This window comes from Pseudopodoces humilis, chromosome 1 (assembly GCF_049639895.1).
Source record: "Pseudopodoces humilis isolate 2021_Gansu_Grassland_sample_001 chromosome 1, ASM4963989v1, whole genome shotgun sequence".
NCBI lineage: Eukaryota > Metazoa > Chordata > Aves > Passeriformes > Paridae > Pseudopodoces > Pseudopodoces humilis.
This window is the reverse complement of record NC_142200.1, coordinates 15,694,482-15,720,855: the sequence shown is the minus strand read 5'-3', so window position 1 is coordinate 15,720,855 and position 26,374 is coordinate 15,694,482. Positions and strand designations below refer to the sequence as shown.

The window sequence follows — 26,374 nt, the reverse complement described above, 5'->3', positions numbered from 1 at the left end:
TCATTTGGCAAACGGTAAAGACAAGGTTGCAGAAAAGGTATCTTGAATACAAATCTTAATACCTAAGCATACTTTTTTCATTGTTTACTTTACCTATGTCACACAAAATTAAGAGACACTGCAGTAAGTACAGTTTTGCCATTAGTAATAAAAGGCCACATAATTTATGTTGTAAATAACGTAGGCTTTCCTTGGCCTGAGTTTGTTTTCACTATTTTTGATAATTCATAGGTGCCAAGTGAATATTTCTTGAGCTGACGGCATTTCAGGAATGTCGTGCTCTGATAGTACTGCATGCAATAATGATCTGATAAAGTTACATAGGTCTGGCATAGCAAGCAACATGAGGGATGTGTAAACTTGCTCAACTTTGAGATGTGTAAACTTTCAGATTGTAGTAAAGAACAATGAGAAAGAAGCAGACTATGTTAAGAAATTATACAAAAATGAAAAACTGAACTCCAAGACTGAAGAGGAAGCTCACTTCTTCATGTCCAGGAGTGTCAAACTCCTCCTAACAGATCCTTGGATGCTCTCAATTCATTGTAATTCCCACCCAGGGGCACAGAGAAAAGGGTAAAAATAAGACAAAAGAAATACAGGGGAGAGTAGAAAGGCAGTTCTTAACTTTTATAAACATTCTTTTATCATTCATGCTTTTCTATATTTGATAATTCAGACTATCAGATCATTAAAACATTAATTAGAATAACTATAAGTTGTGTTCCCTTTGGCTATAATGAGATTCTCTGGTTAACATAAGTTATTATAACATAACTTATTACATAAGTTCATTATAACCCAACTAACTTTTGGTCTGAAGTTTTGTATACCAAACATACACTACTTTTCTATGTACCCTATAGCACTGAAGCACTCTCCAATGACTGTCAGGACTGAGGGCTCTAATGGGCCTAAACATGACTGGACTTCCTGGGGCTTCTTCCCACCCATGTCTATGGGTCCAGGGCCCCACAGCTGAAGCCATGATTCCCTGCCCAAGTGATGCCAAAGAAGTGCTTGTCCTCCTCTTCCCCTATTCCTGCTCTACCTAGCCATGGGGTTAATGTCCCTGCCTGGCCTTGGCCTGTCCTCTTCTCCATGGAGATGCCAAGTGCCCAGGGTTTGGTCAGCCTCCAGATGCACCCCAAACTACCAGATGCACCTTCTCCCTGGTTGGGGCAGGGGGACCAACACCGCTGAGAAGCCCTACACTGCTGGCCTCAACCCTGATCTGATTTAATGAACCCTGATCCCTGAGCCAGACTTCAAGGAGCTGTTGGCCAGTGCATGTCTCTTATTCACTGTGAAAAATATAATGCCTATGAACAAAGCAATACAATAAATTTAACAAGAAGTGTTATTTTCCCCTTATTTCTCACTTAGAATAAATAAAGTTAATCTCTAAGCAGAATAAATCTTAATTATAAAGAAAAGCAAAGTTGAATGATTTATAAATTAAACTACTGTCTTTTATGTTTTGGTTTTATCTAAAAGGTTAAGACAGACTAAAAAATAGTACTTTTAAAGAAAGGTCAGGTCCTAAGTGAGATGAAAATAATTCTCTGGCAAGGAAAAAGGTTTCTTCAGTATAAAAACTGATTCAAAATCCACTTAGAGTTTACAGAGATAAAGCTATTCCTGCAGAACATTGTGTGCTGTCAGCATCAAGTGGGCAGTAAGTGAACTTTTAAGCTATGAAGTGGCATCCAGTGCAAAACAAGAGCTTTGCCTGAGGAAAATCTTCCCTGTGAGAGGACCCAAGCGATCCATTAGACAATACTTTCAAGATGTCCTAAGGTAAATGCTTACACACTAAAATTTCAAAATCATTTTAAGAATTACATATGCATTGCCTTAGTGAGCATTTCAGGCAATATTGCACCCCAATACAATGATAAAAATGATAGTGTTCTTGTTCAATAGCCAAAATTGTTCCTAATATACATAAAAATTGGTTACTGCAAGTATCTTTCCTCACTTTTATTTTGCACAGAGAAATAATCACGAAGACAACTTCTACAGGAAAAATATACTGGCACATCTAAAAACACGGTAATTTGACATTATCTTACATAACATCCTAGCAGATAAACTCAGGAAATGTGTCTTAGATGAATGGGAAGTGAGATGGATCAAGAACAGGCTGAATGGCAGAGCTCAGAGGGTAGTGATCAGCAGAGTAGAACCCAGTTGGAGGCCTGTACTTAGTGATGATTCTCAAGGATCAATAATAATAATTGATAATAATAATTGGGATTCAATGATTCCCAGTCCAATATTATTCTTTTTTTTTTTTTCAATGACCTGGATGAAGGGATTGAATGCACCCTCAACAAGTTTGCTGATGATATGAAACTGGGGCGAGCGACTGATACACCTGAAGGCTGTGCTGCCATTCATCAGAAAGAGTGTGATCAGCAATTCAAGTGAGGTGATCCTCCCCCTCTACTTGGCCCTAGTGCAGCAACATTTGGAGTGTTGTGACCAGTTCTGGGCTCCTCAGTATAAGACAAAGAGCTACTGAAGAGGGTGCAGTAGAGGGCAAAAAAGATGATGAGTGGTCTGGAGCATTTCTCTTATGAGGAGAGATTGCAGGAGCTGGAACTTTTTAGTTTAGAGAAGATTGAGAGGGAATCTCATCATATATATAAACATCTCAAAGGCAAGTGTCAAGAAGATGGTGCCAGATTCTTTTCAGTGGTGCCCAGTGACAAGACAAGGGCCAATGGCCATAAACTTAGACACGAGAAGTTTCACATCTACGAGGAAGAAGTTTAAGTTGAGGGTAGAAGAGCACTGGGAGAGGCTGCCCAAGGAGGTTGTGGAGTTTCCCCCTCTGGAGACATGCAAAACCCACCGGGACATGCACCTGTGTAACCTGCTCTAAGTGACCCTGCTTTGGCAGGAGGGTTGGACTGGATGATCTCCAGGAGCCCCTTCCAGCCTTAAAATTCTGTGATTTTTCAGAAGTGGCAGCAGTTTTTGGATACTTCTTACACATCTTGACTGATAGGACTTAAAATGTCAAATTTTGAGACATCTGGTTGCTAACTGTGTCTGAACATCTCAGACTTCATCAGAATGGTTGAAGTTGAAAGGAATCTTAGAATTTGGCCACTTTCAGAACTGTCAGCAGTTTCACAGTCATTGCTTGATATTTACCTAAATTAAATGGTATGACCATCTCTACAGAGGCAAGAGTTTCTGAGAGACACCACACCATTCCAAAGCAACTTCTTTCACATGAAAGAAGTTGCTGGATAGTGGTGAACAAGAGTTTTGAGCAATAACTTTGTTCCCCCAGGAAATAATGAATAAAAAACCCCAATGATAAATAAACAACCAACCAAACAAACAAACAAAAAGCCCCACCAAAACAAAAACCCACATTAATTCTAGACAAAACAGTATTAAGTTTAGTACAAAAAGAGTCATTTCCCCTCTGTACAAAGACCATGGGATAATTAAATATTAATTACACACACAAAAATGACGGTGATAGCTTCCACAAGCAGTATAAGGATGAATGTATGATATTCAAAAAACATCTGGACACAATCCTCTGCAATGTGCTCTAGAAGGATCTTGCTTGCACAGGGAGTTGGGCCAGATGACTCCACTGTGGTCCCTTCCAGCATTACCAAGGCAAGCTGGATGAGGCTCTGAGCAACCTGGCCAGGTGAAAGGTGTCCCTGCCCATGTCAGGGATTTGAAACAAGATGAACATTAAGGTCCCTTCCAACCCAAACCATTCTATGATTCCATGATTCTATGATATCCATTCTATGATTCTGTTAATTTCTTTAAGTTTGGTTAATATTCATAATTTTCCACTAGGGTCATTGGGAATTTGAATGATTCTTGGCTTAAGTACTACTGACTGGTTTGCTCTAACTGTCAAAAGAGTGTGCTCAAATGGCTTCAACAAACAGAATTATTATAATTGAGATTTCTTTCAGAACTATAATATTTTTATCACTAATTTGTTTAAATTATGGGTTTGAGAACATTCTAGGGAAAAATATTATTTAAATATGTAAGCCTTATATATCTTTCATGAAAAGACAAAGTACCCAACATGATGCTGTATACAAATTAATAATCCTTTCTTCTTATATCTCCAATTAAAAAGCTGTGTACATTATCTTCCTGTTACACTAATATACTAGACATATATATATTAGGAATTAAAAGGTATGGCTTTTAATCTCAAGTTTACTGTTAACTGAGAAGAGTAGGAAAAGTAGTCTTAGGTGAAGAAAAATAGAAAGAGCAGCAATTTGTTTTACTTTCACAAAGTCAATAGACTCTCTTCCCTTTTCAATTTGAGCCAGCCTGATTTAATTTGAATATATGTCCTTCAAGTCAAGGATTCTCTTCACAAATACTTTTTTATACCATAGTGTACTAAGGCAGTACTATGAATTAAACCAGCACTGTCTAAGCAATTCTGCCAGCTTTGTGAAAAATGAAATGCTAAGTGTTACCAGCTTCCAGCTGCCCTGGATCAGGGCTCAAAAGACCTGGTGCCCTATTCCACTGGTAACTTTCTGGCAATTTTGTGTAAGTCACTATGAAGCATGTGCCTCAATTCTGACATCCAAAAGAGACCTAATAAATATTTTTGATATCCCTGTGATTCATCATTTTATGGTTTGCGTATCTCCCGTCCTCCCAGAGATATATTAATTTTCCAAGTTTCAGGGTCCTACATAGATGAATCACTTTTCAATCAGAAACTTACTCATATGTTTGTTATCTTTGCTTACTCTGAACTTTCTTCAACTTTGCTATATTCTTCGGAAATGCAGAGAGGCCAGAGCAACACGAGTCAAGGTGAAGGTTGATTTATACAGCAGCAAGTTTTCTGTTCTGTCCTTTACTCTTTCTCTAGTATTTAAGTTAAAAAGCACTAAGGTGTGCTTTTTAAGGCATTCTAAGTACCTAAGTACTTAGTACCTAAGGACCTAAGGACTATGGAACACTCTTAGAATACTGACTAAATTAGAGCATAAGAGCTTGCTGATATTACTGTCAACAGTAATGATCAACGTATCTAATAATTTTATTTCCAAACTTCACTGGCAAATCCTCTTCCCTCACTTCTCGAGCAGATGGGCTTCAAGACAGGGTCTGGAAGACCAAAGTCATTTACACTGTAAGAGAAATTCAGGTTCATGACCACCTGAACATACATAAGTCTATGGGACCTGATGAGCTGCGCCCTAGAATCCTGAGGGAATTTGCTGATATAGTTGTCAAGCCACTGTCCATGATACTTGAAAAGTCATGGCAGCCAGGCAAAATCCCAGATGACTGGAAGAGAGGAAATATTTTCCCTATGTTTAAAGAGCATAGAAAGGAGGATCCTGGGGATGACCAACTTGTCAGCATCACCTCTGTGCCCAGGAAAACCATGGAACAGAATCCTCCTAAAAGCTGTGCTAAGGCACATGGAGGACAGAGAGGTGATTGATAACAGTAGTGCACTTGCTTCACCAAGGGCAAGTCCTCTCTAATCAACCAAGTGGCCTTCTAGGATGGACCAATTACATCAATCAACAAAGGGCCATATATGACATCTATCTGGACTTCTGCAAAGCCTTGGGCATGGTCCCTCACAATGTCCTTCTGTCTAAAGTGAAGAGAAATAGATTGTGTGGGTGAACTGTTCAATGGATGACAAATTGCTTGGAGTTGTGTCCAGAGAGTAATGTTCTGCACAGTTTAGTGTTCTGACAGACATGATGGAAAAGTGGTTTCCCTTGGGTTCCATATTGGGATCAGTATTATTTAGCATCATCATCAATGATATAAACTGAAGCATTGAGTGCACCCTCAGCCAGTTTGAAGATTACTAGAAGCCAAGTGCTGTGGTTGACATGTCATAGGGATGGGATGCCATTCACAGAGACCTGGACAAGCCTGAGAAATGGGCTATGAGAACCTCATTACATTTCACAAGGCCAAGGTCAAGGTGCTGTACCTGGCTCAGGGCAACCGCTGGGACCAATACAGCCTGGAAGATGAATGGATTTAGAGCAGCACTGACAAGGACCTGGGGGTGCTGGTGGATGAGGGGCTGGACATGACCCAGCAATGTGCAGTTTGCAGCCCTGAAGGCCAATCATGTATCCAGGGCTGCATCAAAAGCAGTGTGGGCATCAGGGCTAGGAAAGTGATTTTGCCTCTCTACTCGACCCTTGTGAGATACCATCTAGAATGCTGCCTCCAGATCTGGGGACCTCAGTAGAGGAAGAGCATAGACCTGTTACAGAAGGTCCAGAGAAGGGCCATTAAGATGATTAGATAAATGGAGCACCTCTCCTATTGAACTCAGCCTGTTCATCCTGGAAAACAGATTTGTCCTGCCTGACTATTCGATCCAACTAGCACAGTCTAGATTCCAACCAAGGTATGTATCATACAAGTCATAATTATTCAACAGTATCTCTTCACGTTCAATCTCCTTATTTCTACCCATCTTGTCACCTTAATCTTTCAAAATCCCTCACTCTCCACTCTAACCACTTGTCTCTCTTTCTACTACATATTCATAAAATTTCATTTTCTGAAAAGGTATTAACAATGTTCATATTGATCCAGGATCCAGACCAAAAATAATACACATTTTGGCATCTAAAAAACAAAGCAAATAAGTAAGTACATTAGAAAGAAACACACAGTACAACAAATATCAATGCTAAAAATACTTTAATATTCACATTGTTATTCTATGTTTGTTCTGACATTTTTCAGACAGACTTAGAAGGTTTGACCACTATGGTTCTCAGGGGACTTTTACTATTTTCTTTTAAATGTGAATGTAACTGAAATTTCACATAATGAAAATCTAAGAAATTATATAACTGAGAATCTCTTTGGTACTAGTTAGTGATTTTTCACATTAACAAACTCCATAGAATAATATTCACTAGTATGCAAGGTTTATTGCCTCAGCTGCATTTAAGTGAAAACAACATGTTTAACAGAGATGTATTGGTGCTTAGGAATGGGGAAAAAATATTTAATTCTTTCAGATTTCTCAGACTGCTACTGATACAGTACACAAATAAAGGAGCCAATATTTTAAAGTACAAAGAGATCCATTGACTGGAACTAAAGTGGAGAAAGTGTAACTGGGAATTTAAAAGGTAGTTCAGAAAATTTCATTTCTTACATGAAATAGCACTCATTAAAAGATTAACTTCTCATTAAATAGATTTGACTCCCTATTTACTGAGGGATAGGTTGCAAAAGGTACTTTTACTTCTCAAATTAAATAATCTTAGACTTAATTCTGAAGAGTAATACGAAATGCCCTCAACCTTATCTGTACTGGGAAGGAGTAAAAATTGTAGCATCTTATTTAACACTATGAAATAATTTCTGGCATAATATCTTGCACGGGTCACTTCCATATTCATATTCCAAAGCAGAATTTTGGTTTTACTTTTTCTATTGGAAAAATAATAACTTTCCTATCTTTAGGCAGGCGGTTATCCAGCATATTATTCAGTCTTCATCATGGTGTGATTAGATTTTACAAATAATAGACCAGGGAGAAACATTTCAAGAACACAACACCTATATTTCACCTATTTTGTGCCTCAACATAAACCTAGCCAGTTCATTACTTTAAAATTACAATTAAACCTACATAACTACACCTTTATAACCACAAGAACATGAGGATATGCTTTCTCTCACAAATGTAAGTGCTCTCAGTAACTAAATAACAGAAAATACCCAGTTTGAGCTAAGGAGAAGAGACACAAAGAAAAGATATTTCTGCATAATAATTTATGTCATTTAATTGGAGAGTACATAGGAAATTTCAGTGTGATGGTACACAAAAAACCCATATTCATTTACTTCATTATCTAGTTCTCTTCATCTGCCTGTTGTCTTCTTATTAAAATTATTTCTTTCTTTGTGTGTGTGTCCCCTAATGACAGAAAATCACCCCTCCAAATTTTAAAATTACCTCCTGTAACAAAAAAAATATGTTGAAAATGGTGAGTGAGGGAAGAGGAAGACAAGGAAATAAGTGTAAATCTTCCAGCAGCAGCAAATCCAATGCATCTGATGTCAGTGACATTATTAATTTTAGCATTAAAAATCTACTTTCTGAAGTTAGACTGTATCAGTTTTGTTTTCTTTAATGTACAGTAAAATTTATAATGGTCAAAACTATTAATAAACTAACTTGAATGGCTTATTGCATTCAATTATTAATAATTGTTAATGATAAAGAATTTTCATAGCTTAAAATATAAATAATTTAATAAAAAAGCCCAAGCATATTATGAGAACATTTGCATGTCAAGAATTTTCCAACAGGAAACAGAATGTTCCAACATTTAATTTCAACACTAAATATTCTGAATGTAAACAAGTGTTTTATTCCAGGTTTTTCTTTCAGTTGTTTTAATATCCTAACATGAACAAACCGTCAGCACAATATATTATACTGTTCAGTGGCTATGAAGCATACAGATGTATAGGTTAATATATTAATGGGTTTTTTAATCAAGGTCCTATTACACTCTAGAGTTTATGTACTATTAATAAAAGTTTTCAAATGCCACAGAAAATTTATTTTCCTAGTTAATTTTCCTTTAGTGGATTTCCTTAGATGAAATATTTTAATGGATATATTATATATATATATGTGTGTATACATATATATATATATATATATATACGTGTGTGTGTGTGTATATATATAGGCATAATATATACAGATATATGCATTAATATAGGTTAAATATAAATATAAATATTATATACATTTTTATATATTTTAAATATTTTTCATATATTCACATATATATACATATATATGTGTGTATATATGTATGTTTATATACATATACATATATACATATATATGTGTATATATGTGCATATATATATGTATATATATGATCACTAAAACCACACTGTGTTTTAAATAATTCTTTTCTCTTTTTCTCTTCCAGAAACCAGGATTCCTCATATTACCTATGGATTTTATAGTTTCAATATAACATTTTCCTAGCTTTTTCTATTTGTTTGAAATCTTGTATTTCAATTTATAAATTCCTGACCTTTCAACCAAAGTGACCTAAGTAAGGAAAATGCTTTCTAAGCACTACCTAAATTGAAATAAAGAGTAATTGAGTATTTTTTTCTTGTCTTTTGCAGAGTATTTGGAATTACTAACCATCAGCAGTACGTAAAGTATTATAATTTACTCTTTTTTAAACAATAAAGAGGAATATGTAAAATAATAAATGAAACAGAAAATGTCAGATGTTTTTCTTTATGGTAAATATGAAATTAAGAAGATGCATCAAATAAATCATTAAAAATGGAAAGGACAATCTTTACTGCATCATTTAATGCTTGCTCCAGAAGTAAGTTACAATCTATCAAATTAAACATTAGCACAGACTACTGTGTCTTAATATTTAACATTAGTTCTATTGACTTTTTAAAATGAAATATGATCTCACTTGAAGTAAAAAAAAAAAAAAAAAAAAAAAAGAATTTAAATTAGATCTCTTTGGGTCCATACACAGTATCCGAACTAACTGCCATTAACTAATAATGGTGGTATTAAAACCTATCATTTGGGCAATTCTAAAAGTTAATTCTTTAAATTTGGAGGAGGTCAACAAAATACATTTTTTCTCCTCTACAACTTGACCACAACAAAATCAATGTCATTCTCTGTGCTGTAATTGTGTGGGTGTATAATTGTGAATAAAAGACATTTCAAGGGTGCAAAGGTGAAAAATAATCTGTTTAGAAGATATATCTCAGTATGAGATTAAGTAGAGCTGAAAGACCCAGGAGTATGAAAATCCACTAAAAACATTTACTTATATGATGATGTATGCAATTTAAGCTCTTCCTATGCCTGGAGGTAAAAAAAGAAAAATAAAAATTCTTCTGAGAATCTCTGGTAATTTCAGTCTATGAAGAGAGGATTCCTTTCTCCTCCACCCATTGCAAAATCAGGTAGCCATCTGTGCTGTTTTGACAAAAGAAGTTCAAGGTCTTAAAAGTCACAGATTCACAATTCTGATAACTAAGTATCTGCCTTAAAAAAAAAATAAATCTGTCATCTGTCAAATATATTATCAGTGAAAGCAGCAACTTATTTGCACTGGCCTACACACAGGATACAGCCCTTGACAAAGTAGCAGACTTCTACAAATACAACTGAAGTGATGCTGTGCATTCCTTTCTCCTAGGGAATCTTAACTCCTTGAATGTTCTGGTATTAAAAAATACTTTTCAGTAAGTGACTAGTAAATGCAAACTGAGACTAAAAACCTACATCGGGGTGTCTGTAGTTTCACTAGGCATGCAAACTAGTAGAATAAATGCAAGTCTAGTCATTGTAGTCAGTGGAATGCAGTGTTTTAGTTAAAGTACACATATGTATGTAACACAGCATGTAACAGGTGCCCATATGCTGCTTCTTCTTTCCCATCTTTCCAGTTTCTATGCCAGAATGGCATGGTGTCCTGGTTCTTGCTAGGATAGAATGCATGTTCTTCCTACTTGCTGTTATAGTGCCATGTTTTGGATTTAGGATGAGAATAGCACTCTGATGTTTTAGGTCTTGCTGAGCAGTGCTCACCATGAGTCAAGGACTTTTCAGCTTTTCATGCTGCTCTGCCAGCAAGGAGGCTGAGGGTGCACAAGAAGCTGAAAAGGAACACAGCTGTGACCCCAACTAGCCAAACGAATTTTCCATATCATATGACATCATGCTGAACAGGGGATGAGGCAACTTGTCTGGGAGGTGGCAACCACTCAGGACTGGAAGGAAATTGGCTGGCAGGTAGTGAGTTGCTTTCTGCATCACTAGTTTTGTATATTCTTCTGTCATTATTACTACTTTCCCATCCTTTTCTGTCTTGTTAAATTGGCTTTATCTCAGTCCATGGATTTTACATTTTTTCCAACTCTCTCCACTGTCTCGCTGGGAGCAAACATCTGCTTAGTGTTTGGGTGTCTGACATGCTAAACACACCATGTGATCTCCAGTAAGTTCTAACTTGCCAGCACATTGCGAATGTCTCTTCTACACTGGAACACCTCTACCCAATATCTACCATGTGGTCAGCTGAATCACTCTGCAACCCACACTGGCAAGATTAGCAAGGAACGGGGAAGGCTCAGTTACCCATACATAATCTGAATTTGAGAAATTTTGTAACTTACTAACATAAGTCTTGGTATGTCTAACAAACCTTGGTTTGTCTGCCCAAAGAATTTTTGCACTTCTGCCACTACCACAGAAATACATTGGGTACTTTGGGTGATTTCAGTGATGCATCAGTATATACATCATATATACATCAGTGATGTATATATGTGCATCAGTGCACATATATACAGGTACAGCGCTTCAGAGCTCTGCAGCTTTAATGGGTTTGCAGATACCTATAGGTGTCTAAACAAAAATCCTATGTCTTTGTTAGAGCTGCTCTTTTCAGGAGTAGTACATTGTTCTGTTTGTTGTGATAGCTTTTGAGATAAGAAATGAATGACAAAACCTGATTAAATAGCCTAATATTGTGAAAAAAGTGATAAAGATAGTTTTACTCTAGCCATGATGTTGTAAGGCAGCTTAGTACTACTGTTCTTTACCTGGCTGGCAATTGCTTTACATTCTTTCGGAAAAAAAAAACAAGAAAAAAAATTAAGAAAAGCTAACTCCATAAATAATTTATGAGTGAAGATACATTTCTATTCACAGAAAGAAAAAGAAACATAATAATAGAAATAACAATAGAAAATCAAGCAGAGCAAGAAGAAATTTTTCAACATCATCTTCTTCATATTTGATCCTACTACAAGGTGCTCGCATTTATCCAAGCTCAGGTCTACATAGTTGGCTGTCAAGTATGAAGGAAAGTAACCATTTGCATGCTTTTAAATATGAGCAGGACAACTAAATTTTATTCTATTCTGAAATGCTCATGGATTTGTTTCATAGCTTCATTTGCATTTTCCTATAAAAGATTTTTAATGTATGGCAAATGTGTTTGTGCACTCAAATTACATATTTGATACTGTTTTGCTCAAAGTGGAAGCATGAGTTTACACATGGCTTAAACACAGGTAAACAAACAAGGGGGGGAAACAAAAGCAGTTAAGAAATGGATTTCACAAGTTAAATCATTAGCAGTTTTAGGGTTACTGTTGAAACCTTTAAGAGCTTTAACGGCAAAGGTAGGGAGTGGGAGAAAAAGAATGCTGGATCTAAAAAGATAGCAAATCTTACAGATGCTTAAAGTAATGTCTAACTATCAAAAAATGAAGATTTTTTGTTTTGTTTTGTTTTAAAGCCTTACCTGAATCTGGGTACACTTTGATATAAAGACGATTGAAGTTCGTGTATGCCAATCAGTAAGACCAGACTCTGTGAAGCTGACTTAATTGCTTCTGTCCACTTAGATAATATTATGGATTCGTAAATAAATGATGGAGTGCAAAAAGTAACCAAAAGAAAGCAGCAACCAAAAAGGAACTGCAAATAGAAGGAGTAAAGAAGCACAACTAATATTAGAAACAGCAGAAGAGGATTACTGGTGCCAAGAAACAGTGAAGCAGCTGCTTCAAGAAGATCCAAAGGAGCTTTTGTTCTACTTCAGCCAACAGTTTCTGACTCAAAGGGAGTTTTAACAAAGCAATAAGAAGAGAAAGCATCAAAGCAAGGAACGCTCATTGAATAGAAAGAAGTGCCGAAACACAGATGACCAGACAAGCAAGAATAAGTGGATTACGACACAAAAACCTAGGTAGGGAAACATTTTCATTCTTCTCTAAGTGAAATTTCTTACTGAAATTTCTCTTCTAATCACATTGGATATTGTTTACCTATGTCTTTTAAATGTTGTATAAATTAATACCTTTCATGAATAAAATTGCCTATTAAAAGAAAGTAATACACATAACTCACATCACTGTGTACTTCAATGAAGCTGAGAGCTTCCCACAGTTTCATGTATCTCATCAGATTTCATTTTTTCTGTATAAGTCAATTTAAAAAAACTTTAGAGGCCTTAAAGGCCCATGCCTATTTTCAAGGTCTTAAACTAAGACAGAAAATTAGAAAAAATTGTTTAATTACATTAAAAGTGTGTTTATAAAAAATTATGTAATACTCTAGGTTTTCTATTTTTTTGTTGCTGTGGTTTGTTTTTTTTCCATAGGCAACTATATTTTGACTTTGCATTGCATCAAATTTAGTCTTCTTTTCAAATGTCTAGACTACAATTGCTTTAGGCATTACACTGCAGCTCAGCCATGTGAGGCTGCCTTATGAAAAAGAATCTTAAAACACAATTTTCTTAAACTTAAGAGAACAAAAGGGAATAAGACTGTCAGGGATTTGGTAGCAGAGGGGTATAGGGCTGAATATATCAACTCTCCCTTCAGCAGACACTGAGCTGTCCCATGCTGGTCACAACTGTCCACATCTGGCTCCAAAATGGCCCCACCACAGAACACAACTGAGTAGTACGCATCAGTAGAATTTGTGACACCTCTATGTAGTTGTATTTAAGATAAGGCAATAAACACTGAAGGGAAGGAACAAGGTCAGAGCACACTTGCTCCATTCCGGAGCTAGTAATACTGCCAAAGGAATTGCTGTCCATGGGTAACCCACACAGGAGCAGGTTCAGAAAAATTTTTGGATTAAGAGACAATGGCCCATGGTCAGTGCACATCAAGGCAGAGGAAATAAATGACAGGGAAGAAATGGCAGAAGTGAGAAATGAGGAAGAGCAGAAATTAACTCCTACACTTTGACCTGAACCTCCTGCACTGGCTATCACTTCACCAAAGAGAGGAAGAGCAATCCATGGCGGAATAGAGGAAGGGGAAAGTTTTGGAATGAAGTTAAGCTTTCAGAAGAGGTGAATAAGGGTGTTTTTCATAATTTCTTTACTATTTGTCTTTGTTTTCAAACACCCAAGACAGTCATTAAAGGTTTTATAATAAGGCCATTTTCTCCAGGACAGTAGTTGAGGAGTGATTTTCCACATCTTCATTTCAACCATGAAACTTTTCACTCTTGTTCTTCCTATTTTCTGCCCTCTTGTACTCTGAGGATGGAGTGAGTGAGTGGTGGTGAGAGGGCTTCATTGCCACTTAGGGTTAAACCATGACCCAAATACACTGACAAAATGTGCACTAAGTGCAAACAAAATCAGTAAACCAAGGGAGTGATTAGCTGAAAAGGGTACTGCAGTGCCACGCAGTGACAGACTAAAATTATGCAGTGTTCTGAAGTTCAGAATTTGAAGTCCAGGTCCTTAAAAATATGTAACAATAGGCTAAAGAAAATTAGAAGTACTAAGAAATTAACAATTATGGTTATAGTGGTACTATGTAGCAAATATGTTTCAGGAAGGAAATTCAGAAAGACATTACAGTCAATCTATATCAATTAAGCAGGGGAAGGACGGAGGTTTTAAAACAGTTACTACTGTGTAGCACTCTGATAAAACAAGCTATTGAAAGAATTAACAGATTCCCTCTCAAAAGTAATGCAGAAATAATAAACTCTTGAAAATAAAAACAAGCACTTGTACTATATGGCTTTTTGCAAAACATTTAAAAAAATTTATTAGTTATCTGGTTTTCAGAAAATCCATGTCAAAAAATAAATTATATTAAAATTTGAAAATTGTCATTAAGAAAGGCTTAAAGTTATCACTAATTGAAAAATTTAAGCTTACAGTTCTCAAAAACTGAAATATTTGTGCTATACATTTAATGTTTATTTTCTAAATATAGGAAGGTTTTGTAATATATCCCATCCCTAGAAGTGTTCATGGCAGAGTTCGAGCAATCTGGTCTAGTGGAAGTTTCCCTGCTCATGGCACAGGGGTTGGAGCTAGATGATCTTTAAGGTCCCTTCCAACCTAAACCATTCTACAATTCTATGATATTTATTTAATTTCCTCACACTCTCTCCTTTAGTCTACCATTAACCTACCAGAAATGACACATCCCCTATTATCTTACCATCTGTTTTTCTATTTTCTACTAACAAGGTTTTTTTTTAATGATCATGTAGGCTTGAGTATGCAGATTTAATTCCTTTATGTGCTGAATTTTTTTACCACCTACATTTATTTTAGAGTTGCAAAAGATATTTTCTTCATTTTAAGTATTGTGGGCTGCTGCAGCATTTGACCACTTAATAGTTAGTCCACTTTAACATACATTCAGCAATACACCTTTAAAACTAAATAATCAAACCAAAATAGTAAAAACACCATTATTTAATCACTACATTCTTAGGCAATAAGGAGAAATAAAAGACACAGAGCATATTTAAATCTCCCACACCTACCAACTCAGACGTTTTATGGGTCTTGGATAAAACATATTTTTAAGAGTAAACATAAGCCTGTTCTCTTTCATTAGCTATTACCTCACATTTTTGGCAGGAATGCATGTATTTTTACCATAAGACACAGTTTGTTCTTTTCTCACTAGTTCAAAAGAAACAGTGCAACAATACAAAACACTTCACTTAAACCACCAAAATAGTTACCACATAGTTTCTCAGTTGTGGGGTAGATTTATTAGAGAGAATTCCTACTTTCTATCTTTTTACAGTCCCATAAGCTAGCAAATTCTTATTAAAGAATGTGGTTTATCACATGTGGTCTGAAAGATATCATGCAAAAATTGAGTCAGTGTTTTTCATAAACCAGTATAGCAGCCTTGAAACTACATTAAGAAAGGTTCCTTCATATAAATTCATACAGAATACACATTCCAGAGCATCTATGAACTCAGGAAGTCCAAATAAAGGTATACAATACCTGCTGAAAATAGTAATCATTTTTTTTCTATTCTTGTATAGATATGCTATCTGAGGCAATCACACTGAGTTGTAAAATTTGCTGTTATCAAAGATCAAATTAGAAACATTAGCCATAGGCTTTTGTTAATTGAAATTTTTGTGTTGCTTGTCTAATTTTATCAGATTCTGCAAAACTTTGTCACTAATCTCTTCCTATGCTACATTTTCTATAAGAAAATGTAAAAGATATTCCTGAACTAGATCTTGATAGAAATGCCATGATTCATTTTTTCATCAGATAAATGGAAAAAGCACAAAAACCCAAAAAGTGGTTACTGTTCCCTGAAGATCCATTGATACAATGTGGATATTGAAAAATATTATTTACAGTATTACCATATACTACTGACATTTAATTTTCATTAGCATGTCATCATTAGAATGACCTTGTTTCAATCAGTGACATTCCAAAAATTATCCTTCAGATGCTTTCACTCTTACTCAAAGTAAATGCTTGCTCATAAAAACAGTGGGTAAGAATCTTTCTGGTTAATTAAACCTTTAATAATGCAAAGCATTCCAAAACACAATAAAAAGTAATAGTGATTGAATGCTACTTTAGTAAACAGAAACTTACTCACTGCTTTACAAATATGATTTATACATCATTCCCATAATTTAATGATAAAGACGTTCTCTCTCTTACTGTTCCACAGTATTTTTCAGAATATTAGGACCATGTTAAAAGCTAAGTACTTGCATAGATTAAAGTAAAGCAGGTATCTCCTGTCATTTTTTTTGTAAATGAATTTAGATACATATTGCCCATATTCTAAGTGGTTGTAATTTGATATAGCAGGTTGAAAAACAAACTATACTTTTATGAGAGTTGTTTTTTTTTTTAAGTGGCACTTCCCATTTGCTATAACTTCAGGCACTACTTTTTACTAACAAATACAGCCACAATTAAAATTTATTTCTTTAAATGTACCTTGGTAGTGGGCACTAAATCCACGGTATCGGTGATTGCTGTCTGTTACAAAATGTAGTCTGAGCCAGTTTTTGTTGCTTATAACTGGAGGAGGTATATTCATTCCAGAGAGCCTGAATTTAAAAAAATAAATAAAAATATTAATAAAATATTTTAGTATTATCAGGAAAACTTTTATATTCAAACTAACATTCACTGACATGCCCTCTGTGGGACATTTTATTTATTGCTTAGTAGCATTTTAACAAGCATGAACAGACAAAATTGTACACTATGTACAAGTGATGGGATACAAATCAGTGCTAAGCCAGAAACTACACAACCATGCTATTGGTCCATCATGGTACTGCAAAGATGGAAGTACACAGGCTAGAAAGAATTTGTGTCTACACAGATCAGATAATGGGCTAGACAGAACATTGCTCTGGACAGCAGGGAAAGTTTTGCACCTTGTGACTTACACATTCAAGATATGGAAGAAAAGAGCTTAGGTTATGCAAACCACTATGTAAAATCATAAATCAGACATCTACTTTTCAAGAGTAAGTAACTGTCTATATTCAGGGTATATAAAAAAAAGAAATATCCCATCACTTGAGTAAATTTGAAAATTAGTTATTAGATATATAAGAAGAGTAGGGAAATCTAGTGGATTTACCCCACCCAGCATTCAAGCATCACACGGCTGCCCACTCCCTGGCTTCCCTGCCCCAAAGAACAGTAAGGGGAGAAAACAGGTAGAGAAAAAGCAAGAAAGACTCTTCAAAAGACAGTTTAATAAAAATTGAGAAAAAAAAGACATGATACAAAAGCAATCATTCACCATATTCTACAAATAGATCAATCAAAATGTTCTCCAATGACTAGCAGCTCCTCTAATATTTTATTGCTGACCATGAAGTTATATGATATGAAATATCCTTTTGGTCAATTTGGGTCAGTTGTTTAGGTTTTTTCCCCTTCCCAGTATCCTGCCTGTGCCTAGTCTACAAAGTATGGGGACAGAGGAGGGGGAAATGAAAGCCTTGATGCTGCACAAGCACGGCTCAGCAGTAGCCAGTACATTGTTGTGCTATCAACTCTTGTTTAGTCACAAACCCAAACTACAGCACCGTATGGGCTTCTATGAAAAAAAATAACTATTAACCATTAAACCCAGTTTACAAAATTACCAAGATTTTTTACTGTTTTGGTTTTCTGTTTGTTTTTTAGCATAACGCTATTGATCCAATTATAGTAATCTTTCATCTTGACTGGATCATTAGGAAAGTCTGAATTTAAGTTCTTTTGTGTTTGGGGGTTTTTGTGGGGTTTTTCCTTTGTTATTTAATTTTTAAATGAGATGTCATGTTATAAAGAAGGTGAATAAAGTTTAGATAGAAAATCCTTTCATCAAGCTAGTAATTCAATATATATTTCTCACCAAAACCAGACAGATCAGTCACATATTCAGAATGTCAACATACTTACCTATGCCCTTCAATTTAGTTATAAACAGAACTCTTCCTGTAGTTAAAATAAAATACCAGCCAACAAGTATGCCATTTTATGTTCAGACATCAAGGATTCCTATTTGAGAAAAACTGTATTCATAATTAATCAATTAATTCTGAAGGGATTTTTTAAAGTGGAATAAAACCCCAAACCTTACTTAAATAAATAACTAATAGGTTTGTAGGGGTACTATTCTGTGAGGAAGACTTTTGAAATAATAACAGTTTAGAGGTAGTGCTCTTTTCATCTTTTCCCACCCACTCTACCTCAAAACAAAACATGTTTAAGACAACTTTCCAAATTTCTGAAACTGCACTAGCACCCTTGTTCCCTCAGGCACTGATATAAATGACAAAAGGCTTGACTGACACCACAGGCTATTAAAACTCCTTCACACACTTGCAAAAGAATGTTTTTATACTGTGGAAACACATTAGCTCACACAATTCATTTCAGTTGAACGACACATAGAATCTAAGTTTTTTAAGCTTATGAAATTGACTTCAAATTCTAGATCCAAGAAATCCAGATGATGAAGTTAAGCAAAAAACTCAACCAAACAAACAAAAAAATAGTGCTATTAAATTGCAAGAGGATGTGGTGAATGTACATTGCTCTGTACCAATTAAAGTCAGAACTCCTAGACAGAACTAGAATATGTATAAAATATAAGAGGGAGAAACATATACCTTTCCCTTAGAAACACTGAATATTTCTGCATTTTCATTGTGAATTTTAGAATGAAACACATTTTCTAATAGACATAAAGTGGCTCTAGTTGCTACAAATTGTTACAGATGTAAGAAGTATATTTTAATTTGAGACTTGTTTTTTGTCGGATAGAGGTTAGGGTATTTTTTTGGTACAGCTATTTCTCTCTATAATAATATCACCTAATGATACAGGAAGAAATAGTTCTTTTATTTTAATTCTCACTCTCTAAATAATTGTTAGGCAATGTGGAGATAGAGGCAACAACCTTTCACTGCTTTCAAATTTTAGAATAAACTTATTATTGAAAGAGGTCTTACTAAACAATTGAAATAAGGTCATAAAACACATTTCCTAACACGTATTTTGATTTATATATATTCTGCCTTTAAGAGGGTTTCTCTTCAATAATCACAAAACCATGTGAAAAATAAATCGCAAGTTTACTGTCCAAGGTATCATAAAATATCATCCTAGACATTTAGATATGTTCACAGTAAAAGACTAATTTTGTTTCTAAAATAGCTGAATAACTAGTGTACCTATCAAATCACGTATTTATTACTACATCTATCCTTACATCTATGGACATATGGATTGTAGGAACTGTGAATTTAATTAGAGGTCAGCTTCTAATTAAATTCACAGTTCCTACAATCCAATTTTTACAGTGCATGGTTTCTATGGGATTCTTCCCAGAAAGTAGATTTACAAACTGACAAAATTTATTCTGTTGATATAACTGTCCCTTTTCTCATGTCAATTTATCTTCTCAGCAAATTATAAAGCTGTTCACCATTACAATAATTGGCAGCTCAACCTACTTCTGAGTCAGCTACTATTCCAAGCATAGTTATGCTGCATCATCTACAATATTTTCCTAAAATTCAAAGTAAAACACCATATCTTCCATAAAGGAAACACAGCTGTCTCATGTTCTTTTATAATTCAAAAGATGTAGCTCCCTCTCAAGCTGCACAGAATCCTGCATAGTAAATTTCAGTCAACAGAGAGCAGGCTCCCCTTCTGCAGCTGTCTTTCATAAACTCTTGGAAATGTTCATGAAGAATCTTGGATGTGAACCAGAGATTTAAAGAGTCTTACCACTATGCGTAGTCAACAGCATTGACTGTTATCTACTGCAAAATGTATTTGAAAAAATAAGTGCTTACTGAAACAATGCACCACTGTTGCTAAACAAGGGATTAGTAGAAATCTAACTGTGCATGTAAATATGCCAGTGAAGTTCCCATCTATGCACTTGTGTGTAAACCACAGTTTACAGAAGAAATAAGGGACTAACATTTTTGAGAATCAAAATTTCATTCTTATTGCACTTCTTTACAACAACATGCTTCCATTTTGCCCTCAAAATTCTAACATGTAGTTCCCATCTTATGTTGCAAAGTGGAATTCAGGGCTGCTGTGTTTTCTTTTTTTAATAACATAGTGCACATCCTCTATTTCTTCCAGAAAAGGAACAATATACATTTACTTTAACATTTGAAATATACACCGTCATATAGCTATAAACTTGACAAACTCCTGTCTTGTTCATGTACCAGACTAGCTTTAATTTCTAAAAGTCATCTAAATCTATACTGATTATAGACATATTGTCACTGATTGTCACAATTGTCAATACACTGATTATTATGATGTAATGCAGGCTTTAATTTAGGCATTCAAAATATCCAAACATAATCCAAAGAGAAAAATGTTTTGCTTTTTTTAAAACATGCAACAAAGTTTTCCCAAACTTCTTAATTAAACATACAGTTTCTACATTTTCTCATATGCCAGATTCACTGAAATGGAATTAATTAAAAAAAAAAAAAAAAAAGAGGATGATACCACACTTATAAACAGTGCTGAAACCCATTCTAATTCTACCAAAGCCTTAGGCTAACAAAGACTTATATCTAATAATGACTAAGTGCATATATAGATCTCATTACCCATATATATGCACTACAAATTCCTAAGTGCTTGTTTTGATGCAAATTGCAGCTGTGTTGAATATTTCTTTTTGGTATTATTTGCATGTTGAAATAAAACTAATGGTTAAAAATCTTTGATTAAAAAAGGGCAAAATATAACCCATTTTGACAAAGCCTATGCATGTTCATATATGTGCTACTGGCCCTTAATACTTACACAGCACAATACACTAAAAAAGAGTAGCCACCTGAGTGGAAAGACATACACAATAGAACAGTACCTGATCAATTACCTATCTGGTTCGGTTAAATTATGCTTAAAACAGAAACAGGCAGTAATTTTACTAAACATAAATCTGAAGTAGCATTTACTTACAGCTTATTGTGTCTCCTGTATTTGTGTACAACATATACTCATTAGCAAAACTTTCTGGGATCCTTTCCTTTGTTCTTCATGACTGCCTTGATCTCATAAAGCAATACTTCATGTTGCAAGCTTCATAATAAACATCTTTTGCAGAGGATCCACTCCACAACACAGATTTAAGGACACAAGATTAAAAATCAGGTATCTCAATAAATCCAGATGTGTTTAGAAACAACCAGTTGCACACTAGAGAAGCAAAGCTGATGCCAACTCAATATTTAATATAATACTTGATTTGAAAGATCCTGAAGGATTTAATGATTAAGTTAACATAACCTTCTTATTCCATCAACTCAGGTTGCATGATGTTTACATTCAAGTTCAGACACTAACCTAACTTAATTCTTTGGACAAGCACTAAAAGAGTAAGTATTTTGTAGGACTAGGTGTATCAATATTTTTTTATGTTTCCAATTTCACTGATAAGTTTAATGGCTCTTAATGGCATTCATTATAGATGTGAGTGTCTGTTGCATGACAGCTTTGGTTACTGGCTTTTTTTTTTTCCTGGAAATGTTCTATCCAAATTATGTTAAATCATTTCAGAGCAAGGACACTGCTCTGACCTATCTTGACAAAAAGCAAAAAAAGCTCCATCAATTTCTTATGTTTCCTATAAAATCTACTGCTGTCTAAACTGATAACTCAGGATTTAAATTTTTTTGGGGATATCACATAAATATTAAATTCTAATAGGTATTTTCAGTTATCTCTGGATAACAACAAAGGTCAACAGAATGGATAATTGCCTGTAAATTTTGCTTCTGTGAAGTATTTCCAACATAAAGGAAGTATTCTAAGAGGTGTGGTTTTCCTAGAATTTTAATTGTAGCTTACATTTATGCAGTAGTAACATTTATAATATTGGTATATCTGTATTTCAGAAAAAGACTAAATTAGACATCTCTGTGACAAAAGCTATAGAACTTTAATGTAAGTTAAGTTTTTCATTTAATTATATGTGTGAAACTCAAACTGCTGGTGGGTTGCATCGTGTCTGCTCTTGTGTGTGCAGTCAGTACATTCAAGTCATTAATTCCCTGCATTTTTAAGGAATTATGACATAGACTGGCTTCAGAAAAGAAACTAATTTGAAAGGTAAACACAATATCAAAATAAGCAGTTTCTAGGATGAGACTTCGAGCGATGAAAACAAAAATAACACAGGAAGAGAAAGATTAACTTGGAAATAAAACAAACATATAATTAAAGAAAACAAAAGAAGAAGAGGATTGAGATCTTCTTCTCCATTGCCATAGTCCAATGTCCAGTCATAAGGAATGACAGAATACATCATTCCAATGAGAAATTAAACAGTCTGAATTCAGTCTTTAAGAGGAAAGAAGAAAAAGTCTCTTCCTAAAGCAAGCTCCTTCTCAATGGTAAATACTAATTAGAAAAGTAAAGGAAAAATGCCCCAAAAAAGAGAGTCTAAAATCTAACACTCTACTAGAATTTTGAGGGTAAGATATAACCCAAGTTTTAAGTGGTTACAAAGTTAGTAAAAGATCTAAGTCTTATGGTCAGTCCCTGTAATATTTATAAAAGGACTGAACATTTTATGTATCTGAGAGTGAGGACACTAGTTTGATATTAATTGTTGTTTCCACATCTCAGAACTGTAGCCAAATGAATGCCAAAAAGCAGGTTTTTATTTTTAGAACAGTAAATTACCACACCTCAAATTCAGAGTCATGAGCTATTTAGAACCAAACTAATGGTTTAGGTTGAAACTTCATTACAACTGCTTCTGATTTATAAAACAAAAAAATGCAAACTTAAATAAGCGAGTGTTTTGGAAGAGGAGGAAGAAAAGTTCTACATTATTTAACCTTGAAAAAAAAACTTGTTCTGTAAAGTACTTTAATAATCTATTGATTAATTTTAGAGTTATTCATCTAGATGGATAAAAATAATTCACCCTTTGGCTCTTTTTGTCGAGTACATTATGATGTCTGAAAGACCAAAAATAAGGTCTTTGTTTTAAAACGTCAGTGTTGAAATACATGAAAGCTTTGTCTTGCCTTTGCAATGCTGGAAAAAGTTCAATTTTGGAGTAGAGTTGCTGTAATGTAAAGCAATTCCACGAAAAGCCTATGTATAATCATTAAGGACTGAATAAAGGTCCAAGTGATGATAATGGAAGTTTATAGCACAGTAGATATGAAATGTTGAAAAGTTCCAAGATTAAGAAATACTTTTTAAATTCAGAAGTTGATTGCACCCTATAAAGACAGATGTTCCTATGTCAAAGTTTTCCAGTTAATCTCTTGACTTGACAGAATAATAAAGTACTAGGAAAGAAGCTTTCTAAACACACAACTGTTAGCTCATGATACATATAAACTTGTCTTTGTCACATAAACAAATAACACTGATGGACAGTTGTGTGTCCTGATTGCCTGCAGGCCTAGTATAAGCTGCTGATTTTCATATAGGTGTCAGGGTCTTAGAAGGAGCCATTTTTCATAAACGTGATGCAAATACCTTATATACAAAGTGACCTTGCACTTACAGCTCAATATCCCTGAGAAATATATATATATTATAGAAATAATATAAATACATATGAACTTCACCTGGGCTGCACATGGTGGCTAATACACAGGTCTTTCTACCACACAAGCTGTGACAAGTTGCACAAGCAGCTCCTTAGTGTCATTGGTGAGACCAAGCTCAGGGCAGTCAACAAAAAGCAGAGGCAGACGGGTCTGGATGCTCCACTGAGAAGATACAGGCCCACCTGGTGCAGGCTGTGCACTTTACCACTCTATGATTCTGTACCAGTATCCTGAGATCATCATGATACAACTCTCCTTCCTCAGTCTTGAGTCATCCTTGCTTCTATCTGATGCTATCTGATGCTTCCTAAACAGAATCTTTGTTTTTTCTCATTGGTTCCCAGCCTTCTCAAGACCCATTTATCACAGAGGCCCAACATGTGTTGCACAGCAACTGCTTAGGGTTGTCAAACCTTTGGTATACATGGTAGTCATATAGTCATTTGACCAGTAGACGAAGAAAAGATAAAACCAGCTCAAGCCAAGACACTTCAGAAGAGCCCTAATAGAATCCAGCTGCCAGATCAATACATGGCTGTACAAGGCCCGTGGCTGCTTCCCAGTAATAAGGCAAAAATTGTATAGCAATTGACATCAGTTGCTATCAGTATGGCCAGATGCACACTAAAGAAACTTGGAGGCACTAGAAATAGGAAGCAAAGAGTACCTATTCATGAAGCTAATTCCCATTTAACCTCTTCCCATAATCCTTAGTATTTCATGTAACTAAAGCAGTTAAAATAAAAACCTCATATACGTATCAGTGTTCAAACTGGTAAAAAACTAATTGTATTTTCTGTAGTGCATGAAGGGAAATCGGCATGCAGCTATGGATGGTGATAAAGTTTAAAATATAAGTCAAATTACTCCCACTCTGCAGCAAAATTAAGAACCCCATGGGTCTTATAAGAAAAAGTACTTCTAGACTCTGAGTTTTCCTGAGTATCTGCCACTCTAGTTGCTCATATTTAGATATTACATCAAAATGCAAATATATCTTAAAAGAGTTGTTCCTTAACATTAGAATTAAAATTTGAAATGCTGTCATTTTAAGTCTGAGTCAGTTATGTTATTTCATCGTTTAAGGGTGATAATAAGACAGTCCTGAAATGCCTTTAAAGAACAATTCATCAATACAAAGTAAGAGGATAAACATTAAACATTTCAATTCAAACTACAGGTGATCCTTTCTGAGACTTCACTTCTTCCTGTTCCTTCCCTTTGAAAATGTATCAAGGTAGATACTGAAATCTGCCAGGAAAGGCTCATTTTACTGCATAATTTAAATATAATTGTAGTCAAGGAATCCATGCAAATTACTCACAGAACCATTCACTTTAGCAACCACCTTCTATGGAAGGTGGATCAATATTTTAATCCACTAGTTATATATTGTGCAATAACTTTCTTCTATACATTCAACTTTGTGTCTCTTTCTGATTCTACTGTATTTATCACATTAGACATTTAAATTTTTTAATTGATTACATTTATCTGTAGTGACTTTTCTCCCTTCTTCAATATATCTGTAAGATAAGAAATTTATTACTCAATAATTTTATACAATTTTCATTTCAAGTGGTTTGACAAATACCAAGAAACTGCACCATTCTTTATATAATGATGATGGTGGTGATGATGATAGTAACAATAATAATAGTAATTTTTAAATTTCCAACACATATTTTGTTTTCCACCACAAAATCTAAGAAAAAATCAGACTGCCTAGGCTGTAAGGGCACCCTCTTGACCTTGACTAGGTCTGCCTGGGGATTCTGTTACACTTCTGCCTTAGACCCAGGAATCCCATTCCAGCTCAGCCTAAGATTGCTCCAGTTCTGTCCCTGATCATCTCTGTTTGACTGGGCTCCTGGAGGGATCCTGGACCAAGTTTATCACTCACCACATTGGAGGCTGTAAATTGACTCTAAGTGTTCAGCCTCTGGACAACTGCATATCACAGGTGAGTGAACAGGAAATGTGGCCAGTGTAGAGTCTCCCTTGGATCTCAGTTGTCTCTGCCTTGCTCCTGTTACTCCTAGATAGAAATAGATTTCAAATCTCCCAATTAAACTGGTCAAATCATTAAAACTGCTTTCTATGACAACTTCTGTACTTTAAAAAATACTATTAATTTACTGTTATTCTGTGTACTTGAGCATACTTGTCTTTATTGTATTTGTAACATTCATATTCAAATGTTCTCTGACTGTATTTAGGGAAACGTTTCTCACTTTTTTTGTAAGGAAAATTTTTAAGATGTTGTGATAAAATTAAATGTGGATATCATACACCTCTATCACTTTTACTTCAAAGACATATAAGCAACAAAATGCTTTTAAAACTAAGGACTAAAGCTTTGAAATTATCTGAGTAGTCAGGGACATGATAGCTCACATTTAGCCCTATTAGATA

General features: G+C 34.9%; 1 protein-coding gene across 3 annotated transcripts in view; it reads right to left on the bottom strand.

Annotated features, from left to right (window-relative positions):
• The window catches only part of CSMD3 (CUB and Sushi multiple domains 3), a 572,913-nt gene that overhangs the window by 344,898 nt on the left and 201,641 nt on the right, over positions 1–26,374 (bottom strand). For all 3 annotated transcript variants that reach the window (XM_005516952.3, XM_005516953.3, XM_088051522.1), the window contains exon 6: positions 16,827–16,939. In XM_005516952.3, the coding sequence (XP_005517009.1) occupies positions 16,827–16,939 (113 nt within the window). The remainder of the gene's footprint in view (positions 1–16,826; positions 16,940–26,374) is intronic.